Source organism: Ursus maritimus, unplaced genomic scaffold (assembly GCF_017311325.1).
Source record: "Ursus maritimus isolate PB19 unplaced genomic scaffold, ASM1731132v1 scaffold_18, whole genome shotgun sequence".
NCBI lineage: Eukaryota > Metazoa > Chordata > Mammalia > Carnivora > Ursidae > Ursus > Ursus maritimus.
Window position 1 is genome coordinate 44,779,523 of NW_024424230.1, and position 20,450 is coordinate 44,799,972.

Sequence of the window (20,450 nt, forward strand, 5' to 3'; positions counted from 1 at the left end):
AGAGAGACGCGATGGCTGTGTGCTTGGCAAATTACAGTACAGTCTGCCTATTTTTCTACTCCTGGTTTCTAGGGTGAGCCAATGTAGCCGAGGGGTGAGTTTTGTCATGTGTGGCTTTCCTTTGTTACTCCTCAGACCCTTAGCTTATAAATGTGTGCTTGGAAATTAACTCAGGGAAGAGAAGAAGCAGAGTAAAGGGTTGGGGGTTGGGAATTGGTTTAGGGCATAGTTTTCTTGGATTTAAAAATATATGTAAGGATATAGTGGTATAGGCATTCGAACTGGAAAAATTACAACTGCAGGGTATTTGATTCCTGTTTGGATTCGAGGGCAGAGTTTACTCCCACTCAGATCAGAGCTTTTAAGTATGGCCCCCGCCCCATGACGATGCACCGAGAGGGGTTTGTATCTTTGGACTTTAGCCTATAGATTTATGCAGTGGAAGAGGCTGGAGGACCCTTCTGGCCAGTCTCGAGGGTAAATAAGAGAAGGAGTTCTACTTATAAACCGTTACAAATTGGTCCTCCGTAATGGCTGCAGTGTTGATCAGACGATATAAGGGGGCCCCCAGTGATTCCTGGGATAACAGCTGCATGTAAGTCAACCACTGAACATTTGCTTGTAGCTGCTCTAGATTTCTGTTTTTATTGAAGGAAAAGGAGTATAAACATGGGACACACAGTCTGGAGGCTGCTTAAAGTGTTTCTCTTGTTTAAAGCTTATATTGAAATGTCAGTGTCTTCTGTTAAGCTAACAGTTGCCATGTTGGAGCTTATAACTTGAGTTGTGCTTAAGCATCCAAATGGCAACTATTATTTTTTTCTGTTACAAAGCTGGCTGATTAATAGCTGTGTTGGTCCATGTTTTATAAATTGGAGAGATAGCGATGATCATTCCCCTTCGAACTGGCCTCCGACAGGCAGATTGTGTTCTTATAGCACAGAGTTTTGTAAATGGGCATCACGTTCCGGATGAAAGCACTGAGGTTGTACTGCGACGATGTATTCAGAGTCTTTGCCTTTGAAACATTTAATAGTGGAGTAAATATTTACGTTAGCATCAGTGTCTTCTATGTAGACTCGATTCCTGGTTACATTTATGTTCACACTTAAATGCAGATTAACAAGTGGAAGTAATTATTTGAGCTGAAATTTCTATACATGGGAAATTATTTCTCGATTATACCCGCGCCATCTTTGGTCATGCTTTCAAGTGGTTGACCAGGACGGGAAGTCGCTGGCCTCCAACATGTTCTCAGTGGTGACGGCTTCACTCTTGCCCTTCCTGACCTTGGACCAACAGTGCTGGCCACACCCATGTTCCCCTCCACCAGCACACAATAAACAGGGGTTTTCTCTTTGTTCTGGAAAGATAAAGGTTTATAATGAAAGTTCCATATTCTTCTCATTCAGTTGACTAATCTACACTCCGATGTTTCTTTTCCCTTTCCTTGTGCTTATCCCTGCTCTCACATGGACTTGGCTAGAATACTCTTCAGCCTCATGTTCAGAACTGGAGTTTTTCTGTCCTCCATACTATTGCCCATTTCTCATGTAACCTTTTGGCCATCAGAATGCCAGTGCTGTAGTTAATAGGGTCTAGAGAGGGTAGTGTTTTTTGTCTTTAACTTTCAAAGTCACCTACAAAGGCAAATTATACTCATTGTGGAAAATCTGGAGATTAGATAAGCAAAAAGGGAAGAAAAATCTAGAAATTTCACCCATAGATCTCATCTGTAACTCAATAAAAAAAAAATGGGGCTGCACTAGCCTATTATATCCTTAATGGAATATTGTAATGGTTATTAAATCAATTGACTCAGAATCTCTTTTTAATAAATGAGTCAGACTGTATTATCCAATTACTGTCAGCTGCTACCTTTCCGGAGAGAAGAAATGGTTACTTTGATTGAATTTTTAGGCTTTTGGCACCTTTAGGAAGAAGGGAGATAAAAAGACAAGGTGCAAGTTGTAGCTCTGTTGGCAAAATCCAGAGCCTGAGGCTCAAGTTCCCCTGAAATCGGAGGTGTTGATAGTGGCACCTTGTGAACCTCAACTTTAAATTAAAACCACCGCGCAACTTTCCAGTTGCTTACCCCCTCCTACCAGATAGTGAGAAGACAGAAGCTCAGTTTGGAAAGGAAACAGGGCTTACCTAAGGTAGATCTCCCAGTACTGAGGATTTTTTTAGAACTTTGAAAATTAAGACCCGCTCTTCGCCACACAGTGTAGAGAATGTATGGGAGTGGAGTTAAACAGAGACTCTGAGTCAGGATAAACCTTTGAAATTCTTAGTATAAATACGTTTTCTTAGTTTGCTGTTACTATCTCTGCCCCCCCTCTTCAGTTAAAAAAATACAAAATGAGTTCTGTCAACCAGTGGTAAACATGTTGTGGGTCCTCCTGTCTCTCTCATTCGTTATCCATCCGACCCTGTGGAACTAAGCTAGTGTGAATACGGGGAAAATGAGTAGGGAAGTTAATAAAGGTGGAAGAAGTGTGTAGATGTTTGCCCTGTCTAGCTCGGAGCACACTGGCTTTTGCTTATCTACCATTTGCTGCGTAACAATTCAGATATATTTTCTGTCCTCCTCGAAATGCTAGGAAAAGTTACTTGTTGGAAAAGACCTCTATGTAACTTAGAAAAGAAAGGCAGGCAGAACTCCCAACATGTTATTTTCAATATTAAAATGTACCATTAAACTCTAAAGAGTTCTGAAAATGCTGGAAGCTGTTGTTATGATCATTGCTATCACTTAGTGCCTTCACCGAGTATGGGATTCATGAAAACGAAGTCTGCCCTAATAATGTGTAAATGCTTTATGACTGTGTGTCACCTTCTTGTGAATTCACTTGACCGAACTTGGAGTATGTAATATTTTGGGGTGGAGCTTCTCCTTTCTCAGGATAGGGAATAAATAAAAATTGATGAGGACATTTTCTTTGTATTCATACACATATATCTTTCTCCTATTAGTTTTCCAAAAAAAATACTCAAAGTCGAAAACATAACGTCACATTAAAGATCATTCTAACTTGCATAATTCACTTTGTGTTCGTGGTGCGGTCAGTCATTATCCCCTAGAAAGCCAGCCAGGCTCGTATATGTGACTTCACAAATATTGTAAGGTTAAGAATTCTGGAGCAAATGTGTATACTGCTCACACCCATAGGCCACATCTCGGTTCTTGTGCCAAACACACGATTTAAAGATGAAACTTGAACTCTTGGTTACCTTCTTACCACCAAAGTAAGGTATGCACCATTGAGGAAATAGAAAACATTTAAATTTGGCAAGTATTTCTGTTGATCAACTTACTGACCCAATTCCCTACAAGAAATTGTGTTCCTGATATTTCTTAATATCTAGAATTAGGGAAAATGTTGGTGATTTTAGGATTAAAAAAAGAGAGAGAGAGAGAAAAGAACAGATGAAAACCCCTTGATCTTATATAATCCCTAAAGCTTTTTGTATAACCCCTTGTCATGTCAGTATGCACAATTAAACTCCTTCTTACATAATTATAATCAAGGAATTTACTGTGCCACCCAAATACAGAGTAGGTTTTTATCTCTTGTGAAATGTAGACAGTACTGGGTGGCTTAATTAGTGCTTTGCTTCTCTTTTTACAAATTCCAATCCTCTGCTTCTAAAGACTCATACTTGTGTGAGAAGAAAGATTAGGAATACAAATAGAGTGATTTTACTCCTGGTTAGCTAATAATCATTCACTTTGTAATTGAGCCTTTGTGTTGCCAGTAATATCAGCTGGTGAAGGACTTCCACGTGCCCGTGGTGTTGCACGGAAGGAGCCACGTGTGGAGGATAGACTTGTTGCCCCCACGGTGTGAATATGCCTTTCATTCCCTAGACCGAGAATATCTGATACTCATGTTCCTTAATAACATTTTTGATCACTGCAAATAGGAGAAGATAAAAGTATAACTTGATAACAAGCTGGGTTCAATCGCAGCCTCTCGGTCCTTCCTCTCTCTGAGCAGTCGTCTGGGAATCGTTGCCGGAACCTATTTGCTAAGATCCCGGACCTTGAGGCCAGGATGCCTGGAGTTCAGTTCTGGCTCCACCAAATATTGCCCCTGTGACTCGGAAAAAAAAGTCACTTAAACTCTCCGGGCCTCATTTTTCTCATCTATAAAATGGGCCTAATTGTCATGGTTAAATTAAATGAATTTCTATCTGTGGGAACTTAGAACCACAGTGTCTGAAACACAGAAAACACTAAAGAAATGTGAGGTTGTTCATTCTAGCGCCACTGGTTTTCATTTCTTATAATTACCAATTGAAATAAGTTGGAATAATCCTTAAATTTTAAATTTCAGAAACATTTTAACGAGGAGAAAACCAACATAAAAATAAGGGTATTGATCAACAACAGAAACTCTTAGCATACTCGTGATGTAGCAATTATTATTATGTCAAAATATTTTTTCTACCATCTTGTCCCTAAAATATCAAAGAAAAAATCCAGGACTAGTCAAAAGTGAGCTTGGGGCTCATAAAAGTTCCTTTGGAGAAAGCCAGTCTAGATCACAGGATAAAATTAAAACTGTTTTACGAAGGAGAGGGAGCACTGAACTGAGAAGATATGGGGAACTGGGAGTACATGCAGAAAAAATAAAGGACTTACAGGATATGCCATAAGCATTAATAATATTTAAAAATTGCCTGACCATCTTGGAAATAGAAAAAGAAAGTTTGTGGGAATACCACTAAAAACCTTTCAGTTAGAAATAGAAACTTGTAGAACCTTCTAAGTAAACCAGAGGAGAGGCCTGAGGAAGAAGCTGTCGATTTTTCTATGGGTCCATTACATTAGGACTTTGGAAATACACAGCCATAAAAACATGATAGCGAAAAAGAGATACCTTATCAATGACATCTAATTATACTTTAAAAGCTTAACAGAATGCATCACCCCAAGACAAACCCTGCCTTCTGATTCTCTTTGGATGTTAAATTCCAGAAATATTTTAAATGGATATAAATTCATATTACATGGATATAAATTCATATATAATGAGAAATAATAACCGACAACCATATACGCTACTATATAGTTCTATTCGGTGACAGAAATAGTTTACAGTGTGCAGTCATAGTGACTTCACTCATCTATTAAAGATACGGTGGGTTTCAACTTCTCTGCTCATGTATTCTCCCTAACAGATGAAGGACTAAACCACGAGTGCAAACTGTGCAGCCAGACCTTCGACTCCCCTGCCAAACTCCAGTGCCACCTGATAGAGCACAGCTTCGAAGGGATGGGAGGTACCTTCAAGTGCCCCGTCTGCTTCACAGGTAGGACCCTCTAGAGAGCTCCATGGCCACATCATGTCTTTCCTACCAAAGCGTATCCCCACTGCTGCGGCCTTTCACAGAGATGACTTCGGGTCAATTTGGGGAGAAGATGTTTGATTTCTGCTGATTAGCATTATTGATTGCCGCCTACTTAAAGGCTCACGTGGGCAGGAAGGTTAAACTGTCAGGATGAACAAATGGCATTTCGAGCTCTCACAGAACTTTGCACTTTTCCATTTGGAAAACGACATCCATGTTCTGTCCACTTTTCTCCTCTTGGTGTTAAAAGGTCACCAAGGCAGCGAGTGCCTGCATGGAGCGGCTTCCGAATCTCAAGCCATCTGATGCAAAGTGCAGCCATGTTGCCCAGCATGTCTGTTATTTCAACATGGAGAATTTTGTAACATTCCCCATAAGAAATAAAAAAGATATTATTAAAACCCTCCCAAATTCTTTAAACTGGGAAACAGAGTAGATGAACAGATTAGATGAGACATTTATTTCCAACGAAATTGGATTTGAAAAGGAGAAGTTGATACAAATTTACACTTTTGAGAAGAAACTTTTATTGGATGTCATAGCACTAGAGTTTTCAGCAATGGCAAAAAAATGTAAATCAGAAACTATAATTTGAGCCCCACAGGGGTTGAAATACGATCGCACACATTTCTGATATTCCCCCAACAGTGACAAAGTTATTTTGGAAAATTCTTTGTGATCATTTTGCATGTGTCTTAAACTTGATGGTCAAGCCCCTCAAGGCTATGTTTCCTTCTTATTTGACCAAAAAAAAAAAAAAAAAGGCAAAACAAAACAAAAATATATCCTTCTCTCAAAACTGGCTTCTCTGTCTGCAGAGCAAGATTCCAGGCATTGATTAGTAACCTTCACTGCGTTCAGCCTATAGACTTCTATCCTGTAACAAAATAAGAGAGCGGCCATGTTCAAAGCCAGTTACCACAAGTACCACCTGGGTGTGATGATGGCTCTGCCTTCCACATTTGCCTGTGAGGCTCCTCCTTGTTCAGTAATTTCATCAGCCACTCCTTATGGAACTGTTTGAGGGTTTTTTTTATTCTTTCAATTTGTAATTAAAAATATATACTGGGCTTGGAGGGGGTGGAGGAGGCTTGCTTTTTAAAATTCTTTTGTTTAGTTTTTTAAGTTTTTATTTAAACTCGTTAGTCAACACACAGTGTCGTATTAATTTCAGGTGTACAGTATAGTGATTCAGCATTTCTGTACATCACCCAGTGCTCATTACAACAAGTGCCCTCCTTAATCCCCATCCCCTGTTGTACCCATTCCCACACCCACCTCCCCTCTGGTAACCAGCAATTTGTTCTCTGTAGGTAAGATAAAAATACACATTGTTATATTTTTACCATAACACAGTATTTATCTTAAGATACAATGAGTCAGGAATCTGAGTTCTCTATAAAGCTCATAATAAGTCTTCATCAGGAAGACTGGGTCCTAGATCTCCTCCTGATTAAGACCCTAATAAAACCGTTATTTGATGTTGTAGCCAGAAGCCTCATAAAATGTGCTAAGTTATATGGAGATCAGAGGCAAATCTGTATAAAAACCCCATTTCTTTTTGTTGATGTAGGTAAGAGACAAAAATGCATTAAACATGAGCTGTCTTGCCTTTCCTGTGCTGACAGCCCTGCATTGTTTTAGTGTTATCTTGAAGTAATTTTAGAAATAACAATTAAAAAAAAAACCTTCCAATATAAAGCGTGTTAGGTGGGAGAGAAGAAATCTGAGTAGTTTTTTAAGGTAATGAGAAATGTGATTAAAATGTATGACTCACAAGAACAATATTCTAATATTTTAGGTTGGCTGGCAATTAGAATAATTTTAATGATTAGAGTGGAGTCAAAGTCAAATGCCAACGTCTTTAATAAATCCTTTCCCTGCCTATACAGATTAATATTGTAGATGCAAACTTTTTTAGGTCACAGTGCACCAGGCATCCATCAGAAGTCAGTTCTGCCAACCCAAACCCTGCCTCTGGCATATACAATTTAATTATTAATAGTATGTCTCCTAGGTAAACTGTTACACAGTCTTAGGGCCTTGTTTTGTAGTCATTAAAATTGAACATGTTTATATTATTGAAACCCTTGCATTCAGTGTGTAGGCTGAGTTGATCTTAAAGTATCCAAAGAGAATTTACCTGCCGTTCTGTTTCACATTTATAGACAGTGCCCCAGAGTAGCTGTGGGATATAATTTTTAGCATTAACACATTTAAATAGAGAACTGTTTGCTAGCTGTAACTTTAGGCAAATACAATAAACAGGGTTTTGGCATCTGTGATTTCTTAACCTGTGGGTTGCTGAGAAATAAGAGTCATTTCTGTTCAGACGGTGCTGTGCATTTGACCATTTTCAGCTTTATTTTTAAAAGATTTATAGGGAGCGGGGCCTCGATAAACCTTTACTGTGGAGCCGTTTGGGTTGAATTAGGCGCTTGGTGGAGTGCACCTTCACAAAAGCCAGGGACCCAACCACGGGCAAGCGAGACTCAGCCCTCCCCAGTGCCTGGCAGTGGTCACACCCAGAAGGTGTGCCGTTGAGGACGCCTCGTCTGGGGCTCTTCGCGGGGAGTCATCGACTGAGGGCCTTGCTGAAAGAAAATCACCCAAAGTTCACCATCCTCTTATCATTTCAGTGTTTGTGCAAGCAAACAAGTTGCAGCAGCATATTTTCTCTGCCCATGGACAAGAAGACAAGATCTATGACTGCACGCAATGTCCGCAGAAGTTTTTCTTCCAAACAGAGCTGCAGGTAATGTCCCCATGAGGAGAACCGGGATTGAACTCAGTTGCTCTTCTTATAGGAAACAAGGGCATTTTAAATCTGGATTCACAGTATCACTCACCCTGGGCCACCATGATGCTCTGTGTGTATTGGGGCAAAGGGAAAATTAGAGGCTGGATTAACAGACACCAAAGTAATTTTGCCTCTGGCTGCTGTCAATCATACAAAGAACTGGCACAGACCTATAATTGGACCTTCTGACCCAGTGTGATAGGCTTAGGGGTCAGGTTTATTGGACTGTGGGATCATTCACCTCACCGTCATGGCCCGTTCTCCCCAGTCCTGTTTTATTCATGTTCTGTTCCCACTGGACACCAAGCTGGATGGATGTCCAAGTTATTGTTGTCCTGAGGGGCTCAAGATTGGAAGGGAGAAGGGAAGAGAAGAAAGCTGTACTCTTGTCTGGTATGTTTCTTCCACTTAATGGACTAGAATAATTATTGCTCAGTAACAGCCTCCTAGTTGAAATGTTGGCACCCAAAGACATTAGGTTTAGCCTTGAGTGTCCGCTTGCTAGATATGGGATTTTGCACCAGTCCATAATGTCTCTGAAACTCAGATATGAAGAAATGACAGACAAGTCTAATGCTTATGGGGTTGCTGCTGGGTAAAAATGAGGTGAATAGGTCTGAATCCAAGGTACAAACCAGGAAATACAACACAAATGTTTGGGTGGTTTTATTACTCTTGGCAATAGACTAGTAGTTAAAATATGGGTAAGAGACCTGGATGCTACCCTAGGAATGTTATTTATCGTGAAAGGAAAATGTCTCCTGTTTTGTTTTTTCTGTTACTTCATCTGAAAAATGGGCACAATACTTATTCTCATTTTTCTCATGAAATTATATAAGTAACACGTTTTTGTTAACTTTTGTTGGAGCCCTTAGAGGAGAATGGATTCGAACTCAAAATTATTTTATTATTATGAGCATTATCATTAACAATAAAGTTATTTAGCCTAAAAAGGGGGAAAGAGATGGTTATTTTTTGCATTGACCAGATCTGGGTGAAGCAGGAACTCAGCCCCCCCCCCCCCCTCCTTAGTTTCTCATCCTACACGGTAGACCCTGGGATAGCTTTGTACCTCCTGGGGTCTGGGAAAGCCAGATTTATGTGAATTATGTGTCAAAATGAGGAATTTACAGTTTATCATCTGTTATCCGAAAGTAAGCAAATAGCAAATTAAGGAGGTGAAATAAAAAAATATTTGAAAGAATGGGTGAGCCCATTTCATTGTCACAGTGGTGTCAGTGGACCGAAATTAAAGTTGCTGTCTTACTTTGTATCACTTCTAAATAGATTTCTGCTCTGTCACATCTGTTTGGCAATTGAATATGGAAGATTGACCAAGTTAGACTATTGTCAAAAAGTGTATCTTCTTAATATAACCTAAATTTCTGTTTGACAATGTATACTTATTGCAATGGGCATCAAAAGATAAGTCATCTGGGTTTTTATGACTCTATAAAGGATATGGCCAATACACCTAGTGATACTTAATTAGCATGTAAACTGTGGAGCAGAATTAATAATAGGTTAAAATCAAAGTTGTAGAGATTCTATAGAAACTGACTTCTATCTAATATTCTTGAAAAAAGTTTGCAACAAAATTGCCCTTTTACACTCTATTAGTAGATTCCTAATGCAGCTAACCTGTTGGTAAGACTTCAATGTCTTTCATTAAAAGAGCCCATCACCATGGCCATAGTAGCCTGTAGCCCACTGTAGCACAGGCAAAACTAAGCAATTAAACACATCCTTCAGGACTCCGGGTTTCTTTTGTAGTGTGTTTTAGGGTTTCATGGGATGTACGGTATTCATTCTTTTCTACAATTAGTATAGACCTGTGGTTTTCAAACTCTTTGATCTCAGGATGCCTTTACACTTAAAATGATTGATGACCACAAAGGGCTTTGATTTATGTGGGTTATTATCTACTGATATTTCCATATTAGAAATCAAAATTGAAAGATGTTTTAAACACAAGAATGTACACACATGCGATTCTACTAGCAGTCAGAGAGATGATGTCATCGCTTGTCAAGTAGCCCTAGGAAACTCCACTGTGCGCTCATGAGATAATGAGAGTGTAAAGGGCCAATAATGTCTTAATGCTATTATGGAAATAGTCTTGACATAACAGACCCCCTAGAGGATCTAGGAGATCCCAGAGGTCCCTGAGCCACACTTTGAGAACTGTTGGTTTATATGATACAATACAAAACACAACTCTTTCTCTTTAAGATCTTAGAAGGTCAAACATGTCTCAAGTCATTCTTGACTCATTCATTCAAATTGTGATCTGGGGGGCACCTGGGTGGTGCAGTGGTTAAGCGTCTGCCTTCGGCTCAGGGCGTGATCCCAGCGTTCTGGGATCGAGCCCCACATCAGGCTTCTCTGCTAGGAGCATGCTTCTTCCTCTCCCACTCCCCCTGCTTGTGTTCCCTCTCTCGCTGGCTGTCTCTCTGTGTCAAATAAATAAATAAAATCTTTAAAAAAAAAAAATCGTGATCTGGGCTGCAATAAGACTTAGTCTGTAATCCAAAGCTGTGAGCACTCTTTTTCTAATCCCATAACTCAGAATCATACATATTTGGTCTTTTGGAGGGGGAGGGGCAGAGGGAGAGGGAAAGAGAGAATCTCAAGCAGACTCCCTACTGAGTGCAGAGCCAGATCCGGGCTTGATCTCAGGACCCTGAGATCATGACCTGAGCTGAAATCAAGAGTTGGACACAACCAAATTAGCCACCCAGGTGCCCCACATTTTTGGTCTTGATATGAATACTCAGCCTCAATACATGCATCATCCCTTAGATAGGAACGGTTTTTATAGTTAGTATGTGATAATTTCTGGAGAGCTAATACCACAGTCCTTGGAATGTCTATGTAGGTCTATTTTCTAAAATCCCCAGTAGTAGCAGTGGCTTTTGGGTTCAATACATTAAGAAAAGTGGATCAGAGTTAACTTTACTTTTTCTAGTTTTGAGAATGTTTAGATTTTTGTGCTTTACCCTCAGGGGTTTACAGTCCTGTACATTTGCTTTCATTACCCAAATTACCTTTACACCTGTGCTCAGAAGATGGAATTAATGTAATTTTTAAAGATTGATTTCTTTTATTTCCTGCATAAAAAGTGGGTATGATAAGTGTACAAAAACCATAATAGTTTTGTTAATTTCTAGAATGAGGGGTGAAATCGACTGAAATTAAGGTAACAGTAGAAAATTAGATCGGTAACCAAAATCATAAGAGTAGAAAAATGAAAAATGAAGCCATTTCATCAGCCCACGTTGGTTCATGCTTTGGTATGGAAAAAATGCAAATTTTAAAATTGATACACATTATACATACCACTTGAACTTATCTATCTGAAGCTCAGAAAGGAGAACTTTTCATAAGAGATTTTAAAACTAAAGGTCCAAGATCTGAAATCCTATTGGAGATTGAAAGCATATAGCTATTTTTTTTAAGATTTTATTTACCTATTTGGGAGAGAGAGAGAGAGAGCATGAGCGGGGGTGGGGAGGTGGGAGGCAGACAGAGAGGGAGAAGCAGACTCCCCCCTGAGCAGGAGCCTGACACAGGGCTCGATCCCAGGACCCCAAGATCATGACCTGGGCTGAAGTGAGACGCTTCACCGACTAAGCCGCCCTGAACCACCCAGGTGCCCTGAAAGCATATAGTTTATTTGACTCTTCTATCATGGTGAGAATACTAGGGTACGTCTAGGATGAGCATTTCAAAATCACCTCATAACATATTGACGGTGTATCTTTTAATGGCACATAAATGATTTCATGACCATAATAAGTAATTTACATTTCTTTCACTGCTTATGCCCAGTTAAAAATGTAAAACCATTTTTTGTGTGTGACTAGAAGTGCTTTGCAGGGTATAAAATTATATACCACACACACACACACACACACACACACAACACACACACAGGAGTGTGTGTGTTATTTTCATTGATATTGCCTACAATGTTAGTCTGAACTCAGATAATTCCTCATTATACACCGTCCGTCTTCAGGAGACTAAGGACTCAGACATTGTCTTTTGGACATCACAGACCACAATTCCTTTTAGAATTAAACAAGACAAAACCTCTGTTTCTATGGAACACTCAATCTAGGACACACCTTTTGCCGTGTGGAAGCTATGTCCTTCACATGACCCCTAAACCTTTCTGACCAAAAGTTCTAAATTCCAGTTTAAAGATATATAATGTATAATTATTGGCAAGATATAGTCTTTTTCTTTTGGTAGAGTTTTCCCTCATTTGTGTAAGGAATTCTAATATATGTCCACCTAGCATGCTGGTAGGGAAGATGTGCTTTGGAATAAAGGTGCATTATTTGAACTAAATGAACATTTTGTTATTTTAAAAGCAAATGAAGATGTTGGATGTTTCATATGTTTTCCTAATAGACCTCAAAACTTTTTCTGCCGAACTTAGGGAAGCTGCTTTGAGAGAGGGATGGTGTGGTCCAAGAATAATATCCTACAATGCATATTTGTATCCAAAGTGGTTTATACAGGTGTGAGCAAGTTGTGTGTTTGTAGAAATGCTGCTGAATAGGCCACTTTCTTTCAGTATAGTGATTACTGTTTAATTGGTGCCTCTCAAAAAGCTACAATTCAAAGGCAGTGATCCAATCATCCTCTTCCAATGTGTCTCCACAGAAAGTTCCATCAGGCACCATGTTAGGAATGAACATAGAGGGAATTCCAGCAGGAGGGAGAGAGGGGATTGGCCTACGTGAACTTCAGGCCCTGAGATTCTGGTGTTTGAATTCCTTTTGAATCAAAGGTTATTGTGATACACAGCCCTTCCCTTCATTAGCTCACGAATGCAGTGTTTTCCACACTCATTATGCAGTAATCATCTCACATTCCAAAGGATACACTGATTTTCTTTCGGATATCATTTCTGTTTAAATAGGCAATTGTCTCTTCAGCTCTTTTTCTTCCCAAATCACTTTCCCACCAAATCACATGATCTTGATGCATCTTTCTCACACCACAGCTTAACTGGTGCTCAGGTCTTCTGGTCGTACTTCTGAAGGAAAAATGAGTCTGTGCACTTAGGATGGGTTGCATAAGACAGCAGTACACCGTGGAAATGTGGCTGCTGAGCCGGTGACTGGGTCCCTGGCTAACTTAGCTCCTTCCCTCAACTAGCCTTTTAATAAATGTAATACAAATTCGTGTCTCAAGTTATTAACTAATATGTGATGAGACATTGAGGAGTCCTTGTTAATAGTCAAAATCACAAGTGCTATGCTATTTACTTCTGTTGTCTCCATGTCATTATTAATTAATATGTTTATTAATTCAAATACTTATAAAAATGTAACTTCGTCAGTTTAAATTGACCATGATCCCAATCACTCTATGACATATCAAAAATAATTAGAAATAGATCATATTTACAGTCCGCTAGAAAAGATAAGATATGCATATGATTAGCCATTATATGAGCTAATCTGTAATATACTGTTAGTATTCCAAGAGAAGATGCTTATTCTCCAGCTGGAAGACTCAAGAAAGATATCACGTGGGACGCATTCAAGCTGGTTCTGAAGGATAGATGTGATTCTGGTATCTGTGGTCATGGGAGAATTAGGCACCCATAAAGTCGCAAATGGTTAGTAGTTTGAAAAAAATAGTTCCTGTGTGTTTTTTCTTGTCTGTTTTAGTTTGCTTTTAATTCTGTACAGGCAGCTTAGTACAAGGGAAAGGGCGTCAGTTGCAGAGAAGAGTCACAGAGTTTGATTGTGGCCACTGCCACTTACAAGCTATCGACTGTGGGCTTCAGTGTTACCATCTGTAAAATGGGCATGTGGGAAACAACAAGGCCTCCTGCCTGCCTCCTGGAATCCTGGTGAGAGAGTGCAGCAGAGTATCTCATACTGAGCACTCAGGGCAGATTGCAGAGCAAAACAGGCATGGGGTGAGCATTGGCTCCCTGACCCTCTCCTTGTTCCCTAGTGCTGACCTAAGTAAACAAAATCAAGAGTCGTCATTACTCAGAAATGAAGTCTCAATCTCAGACACGTCAGAATTTTCCTTAGCTCTCTGCTGTCGTTCTACTGGAATGATTTCCCAATTAATCATACCTTGACATAGTTTCATGTTAATTAGTATCCAGGTAAAAATTCTTATTTTTAAACATTCATCCATTTCAAGGGATTAAAGAGTCTTGGGCTTTTTTCTTTCCTTTTCTTCTTTCTAGCATATAACCATAAAACAAAACATTTAAATTTGCTTTCAGAAATGTATTTCAAAACAACCTGCCCCTTCTCTCCACACACCCCAAATTAAAGACATGTGACCAAAACAAAAAGTTTTATCTTGCCCCTCCATCAAAGACAAGGTGGGATCTGGGTGCAATCTGGGGAAAGGTTTGTCTTAGTTTGTTGTCATATTTTTCTCTGAGTCAGGCCGATCTTCTTTTGCAAACTGGAGGACTGGAAAAGTACGCCTTTAAAGCTAGAGGTGCCCTTAAACTATTTTGCGTCTGATACTCCTCACAACTTTTGTGTATTTTTCAATTGTTTTATTTTTATTTCTAATGGAGTTTGAAATCTCTTTCCTTATCCCCACTCCAACTGTAAGACTCACAAACCCTGTCCTGCTTTGCCTGTTATCATGTGGTCTTCCTTTGGGAACCCCAGATTAGAAGATGTGCCCATCTCCCTGTCTGGGCCTGCCATCGCTGGGTTCCGAAGTGACGGTCTGGGAGCACAGTCAGTGTGGGGGGCGTACTTCCTGCCTCTTCCTGGGTGGCGTATGTTCCCAGAGCCTGGGCTCTCCATTTCTTCAGATCCTTCGGACCTCTGCATCTCTCGTTCTTGGGGCTGAAATCACAGCCCCAAACACATCACATAGCCTCAGGGATCTCAGGAGTATAAATTGTGTCAAGTGAGCATGTGGGTCTGGAGCTGGTCCGTTTCTCCACCACCTCCTTTCTCCTCTTTGTGGGCCTGCGGGGCTTTTGAAGTAAATTGGTGCTCCACCAACTTCCACTTAATTTGCTCAGTGGTTAAATTGATCTATCTCTTTTATTGGATCGAATCTCCAGGAACTGAATCATTTGCATTGATTTATTGATTGATGCTATGTTTTCACCATTACTTTTGATCACTTTCAGCTGTTAATATTGGATAATTCAATCAGGATTGATTGGCCTTACCATTGAAGGCAGAAAGTTAATCATATAGGACAGAGAAATAGAACACGGCTAACCTCAGTTTGACTGTTTTTCATTCATTCATTCATTCATTCATTCATTCATTCATTCTCTCTTTCTCTTTCTCTCTCCCCTTTCCCCCCCTTCCTAACATCTATGCAATAGCACAAAGCTTGAGCAAAGAAGGGAGTTTAAAATTTTATAGCATTCACAACGCATCTAAAGATGAGGTAGGTTTATTTTGCTTTTTTTCTAAGACTGTGTCTAGAAATCAAGCAAGCATCCAGAAAGATAGATAAGCATAACTGTCACAATGAACTCATTTGGACTAAATGAGTAAATGCATTTTCAATTACCCGTTTTGTACCAATAAATGCCTGATCGGTGTGTGCATGCCTGGAGGCACAACATGGGCTCACCTTTTACTAAATTTGGCCCTCACTGCTTCACCATGTGTCCTGCTAGTCAAATTTTCAAGAATCAAGTGGCTAATATGACTGAAGTAAGGGCAGCAGAGGCGACGGCAATAAGCTAAAACCACTTTATTTACATCTGAATCGTTTCTGCAACACCCCAGCTCAGTTTTTAAAAATTCTCCATCCATTAATTTCTTGATGTTCATATCGATGGCTGGTTTTCGCTATTAAAAGATGGAGCACCACCTCCTCGTTCTAGGACTCATTCCCTCCTCCAACAGCCCTGTTGTTAGCGATCTGCCATGACATTATTTTTTTGTCTGGCCCAGAGTTGACGACAGATGGCCATCTCCGAACTGCCATCAGTGCGACTTTATGGGGCATCCAGCCAGGGTGTACTGAAGAGCACTGTGGCCGGTTCCACAGCCCCCTCCCTCCCCACCCCCTGGAAATGTTCGTCACCTCTGCCACATTCTGCTTTGGCTGGGCTCTAGCTGGCCCCACCACCTTCTATGTCGCCAAGACGGCCGGCTGCCACGGCGCCAGAAGATCTGCTTTCTTTAGGGAACGAGAAACTGCAGGCATGATTGTCCTGTAAAGACAGAGCCCTGTCTCACCACGTTTGTAGTCAGATCCTTTGGAGAGATCCGGAAATCCCAATTTCTAGAACATTCTGCAATCCAGAGAGGCGCGTTAAAGTCCCACATATGTTCCTATTTTAGATGTTTGCTCCACACATGGATCAGCTTCCTCATATGAGCAGAGACAAAATGCCAAGAATAGACCCTTTGTGTTTACAAACTTTTACCCGACTATTGGAAAACACCACCTCCATATCCAACTGGTGTGACAATTAGAGAAAGAGAGATGGTAATCACGGACTTCAACTATAAATCCCCTGAAATGAGCAAGGAATTCATTCCAGCGCCTTCCGATCCATCGATGTGGCGATCCATCGGACAGCCGCGTGAAATGAGCTGTTGCTGTGCGTTTGGAGAAAGATTGATAGGCTGCTCCTGATCGAGTTTGCTAAGGCAAGGCAGCTTCAGAGCCAAGCGTGTATTTTAAGAGGAATTCACATTTGTATCCTTTATTGTTATATTTGCAGCGAATCTACAGCTCGGAACAGGCTCTGCCCTGCAGCTATGAAAGAGTAAGTTCCCCTTATTGGAGAGAGAGCAGTGTTCTGTAAAAGCCCGAGATGTGGCGGGCGAGATGAATAGTGCTTAAAAGCAGTGCTCGCTCGCGGTGCTGTCATTTAGAACAGCAACTCCAAGGCTTTAAGCGGGAGTGAAAGGCTGGGTAAACGAGTCCGTTAAAAGTGGTGAAATTTTAAACTGCCTAAAATAACAGGTCTCCTTCATTGATAACTTCATTGAATGAGCGAGTGGGAGAACTAACCAACTGGGCAGGAACTGCCTTCCCGTAAGAGGAGGAGAAAAGTGTGCAAGAGGGAGGCTCTTCCCCCATACCCAGCGCGGCTGGGAGACGGGCATCTGTCTTTCGCGACCCCTCCTGCTTTGATTCTGTCCCCCAGCTGACAGAAGACCACCTCTGACTGCAAACCCCAATTGCCCGTAAAAGGTTTCCTTTTTGACATTGCCAAAACTTAATTTTATAATTATCTGACTTACACCACTGGGCACATCTGCTAAGTTTGTGTGCCTTCTAGACGCATAAAAGGCTACGGGGGTAACCATTAAATATCAGCAGTGTGCTTTGCTGTGCTTTGAGTTTCTAAGGGTGAAAGGTGATTGGGCAGGAAAATAGAACAGTCTATTTGCTGTGAGCCAGGCACTAAGACCTCACTCCCATACTCAGTTATAATTCATGACGGTACTGGTGGGCAGCCCTCAGCCCTCCGTGGAGTTAATGCATCTCCACTGAAGCCTGCTGAGAGCACCCTGCGTCCCCGCCCACCATCTGTGCCTTCACTTGCAAGCTTTCCCTCTCTCTTCCTCACCCTTTCCTGAGATCTCTTCATATTCATACTGTTGGGCCGCTACTGCTTCGTAAAGGTGGCTCTCCGAAACCGGATTGTCATTTAACTAGGAGAAGAGCTGGAAGGAACGCACTACACATGACGGGGTTGTTTAATGTCTCGTTTAGAAAATGTCCATCGGAAAATGGACAGGGAGGCAGCAATTGCCTTAAACCGATGGCAGACTCTGTGAGCCGGGGCTGTGCTGCCAATCACTGGTTAGGAAGAGGCACCCATGGTCTGAGCGTGGTGGGGGGCCAGGCATCCAAGACAAGGTGGATGTTGCCGTTGGAGTCATGCCTGTTCCGAACCTGAGTCCAGAGTCCAGAGTCGAAGCTGAGAAATGTTTGTGCCCGCCGTCCAGTGGCTCAGGCCAGCCGGTGGCGTGAGTGCCAAGCCAGTCCCCACACCCTGCCCCATCTGTGACGTGATGCCGCCCACCCCGAGGACCAGAGCTAATTGCCCCGGGGCTCTGCAAGCCTCAGCTCGAAGCGATCAAACCCTGGGCTTCGCAGAACTGCACTTGCAGTGGCTGTGGCGATCTGCAGTGGAGTGGGCAGGGACGCCGACCTCCCAAACGGGCTGCAGCCCGGAGCTCCAGAGCAGGCAGAGACGTTTGTTCCCTGCCTGTCCCATCCCCTGGGGGGCCCTCCCCCACCACACCCCACTCTCACACCCCGCAGAGAGCCCAGGGCGTGACAGGGCACGAGAGCATGCGTGTTCACCCAAACGATGAAACCGCACCTCCTCGTTCCCGGCCGACCCGAGATTAATTTGTAACGTTTCACAATCTGTGTTCTTAACATCGTCTGTTGTTAGGACTCCTTTTTAAAAGATAAATCAAATTCAGGCCTGAAATACCAGTGTATGCATTTAACAGATGTGATGCCATAGGGGACCTACTGTGTTATAAACTGCAGAAATGGCCTTTTTATGCTTCAGACTTGGGCTTATTCCAAAGAGGCTTTGGAACTACAGCGGCGAGGTGAGAGGTCACACATTAAGACAGCAGCACCCACACGTAATTCAGCCTTGTGCGTAATTGGTTCAAAATCCCGTCCTGATGTCTGGGTGGTATTACAGCCCCTTGCTCAGCCTCCAAAGGGAAAGTAGGGCAAGCATGGCTGTACGCACTGCCCAGGTTTTCCTGGGTGAAAGATCACTTTGAGATGACACAGCCGAGGAGTCAGCCTGAAATCCTGGTTGGTATTTTATTAATTTTGCACCAAGATAAATCCTGAAATTCTGACAAACTCCATGACAGGTGAAATTCCTTCTCGCAGAATCTGCTCAGCAAGAGGCTGCTCATTTCATTCTGTTCCGAGGCAGGCAACAGGAGGGCAGCTTTATAATCAGCCCTCAAAGGACCCCCAGCCGCCCCAGAGTCTCGGGCTGATTGAATAACTCCTGGGCCTCTTCCCCTAGGCCTCCATCAGCGGGGGTCCTGTGGAAAGCAATCTCCCGCAGACTGGCACTGAAGTGAGCTTTAAACCACCATTTTCTGCTCTCCAGAGGAGCCTGGAGTACTAAAAGATAGATGGGCTGCAGATATTTTATGAGAAACTGTCAGAAGAGGAGCAGAGTAAATGTTTTTTTTTCTTCTTCTTCTTTGAGTCACACACTACATCACTGTTGAATTTCTCCCAGAATCTTTTACATTTAAAGTAAGAAATTAATTGGTGGCTAACCTTTCATTCCCCCTCCTTCTTCTTCGTTGTCTTCCTCCTTTTTTTTTTTTTTCTTAAATATTCACACAGAGGCCCTTTGCTTAACCACAGTTGCAGAAAATCAGTACCATTTGCAATGAAATATTTATAATGACAGAATGAAAAATTGGATTCATTTTCTGGCCTGTAGCCGAGCAGCCGGCAACTTTGTGCGGCATTGTTTAGCATCTCTGAGTCCTGCCTTTCGTCGGCGTCTTTTCCGAAAGCAGGCCACATGTCCGCTTGCCCGTGCTGTGGAGGGACGCCCACCAAAACCCAGAACCCATGTCGACTGTTAGCACAGAAAATCAGGGGAGGAAAGAGCCTCCGTCCGTGCTGCCGTGGGGCAGGGGCTTGGCCCTCGGCGGAAAGGTAGCGAGGGTGGGGAGCTGGTCACAAGGAGGAAAAGGGCTAGCTCTGCAGGGAGGGGCAGGGAGAAGTTTCTGAGGAATCCAGGAGACAGTCTGGCGTGCACTTCGGAGCGGAGCACGAACAGCAGTCAGCCCGCCACAGTGTCTGGGGGCAGATTTATAAGGGGAAATGGGAAGGCAGGACTGAGGTGTGTAAATAAACACCGAATATCAGAGCTCACCTTCTTTTTTCCCTTTAGTGTTTGCCGCAACGGCTTTCCGGTCCACATGACCCTCATATACTCAGAGCTGCTTTCTTTCTAACCAGGGTTGATTATTGCTTTTTCTTCTTTTTAAAGAGATAAAAGACCAAAGGTTTCTGCTAGAACAGTCTGGCGCTGTATTTCAAACAAGTTCCGGCTCACAAGTGCAAAGCCATAGCAATACATTCGTTCTGACGATGGGACCAGATTGGATTGGTAGCAAGATGCCTATGGAGTAAATTTCAGTCTCCCAAATAAGTTTCTGCTTACTGCGCCCCAGACAGGCCGGGAGAGACCGTCCGTGTCTCCTCCCTCCTCAGTTGTAGGAGTCTACCGAGGGATGGCTCCCCCCCCCCCCCCCCCCCCCCCCCCCCCCCCCCCCCCCCCCCCCCC

At 42.1% G+C, this 20,450-nt stretch overlaps 1 protein-coding gene across 3 annotated transcripts in view; it reads left to right on the top strand.

Annotated features, from left to right (window-relative positions):
* ZNF521 (zinc finger protein 521) overlaps positions 1-20,450 on the top strand; it is a 159,384-nt gene that overhangs the window by 125,115 nt on the left and 13,819 nt on the right. For 2 of the 3 annotated variants that reach the window (XM_008692787.2, XM_040632628.1), the window contains exons 3-5: positions 5,188-5,319; positions 7,998-8,113; positions 16,866-16,910. In XM_008692787.2, the coding sequence (XP_008691009.2) occupies positions 5,188-5,319; positions 7,998-8,113; positions 16,866-16,910 (293 nt within the window). The remainder of the gene's footprint in view (positions 1-5,187; positions 5,320-7,997; positions 8,114-16,865; positions 16,911-20,450) is intronic. The other variant, XM_040632629.1, reaches the window with a different exon arrangement.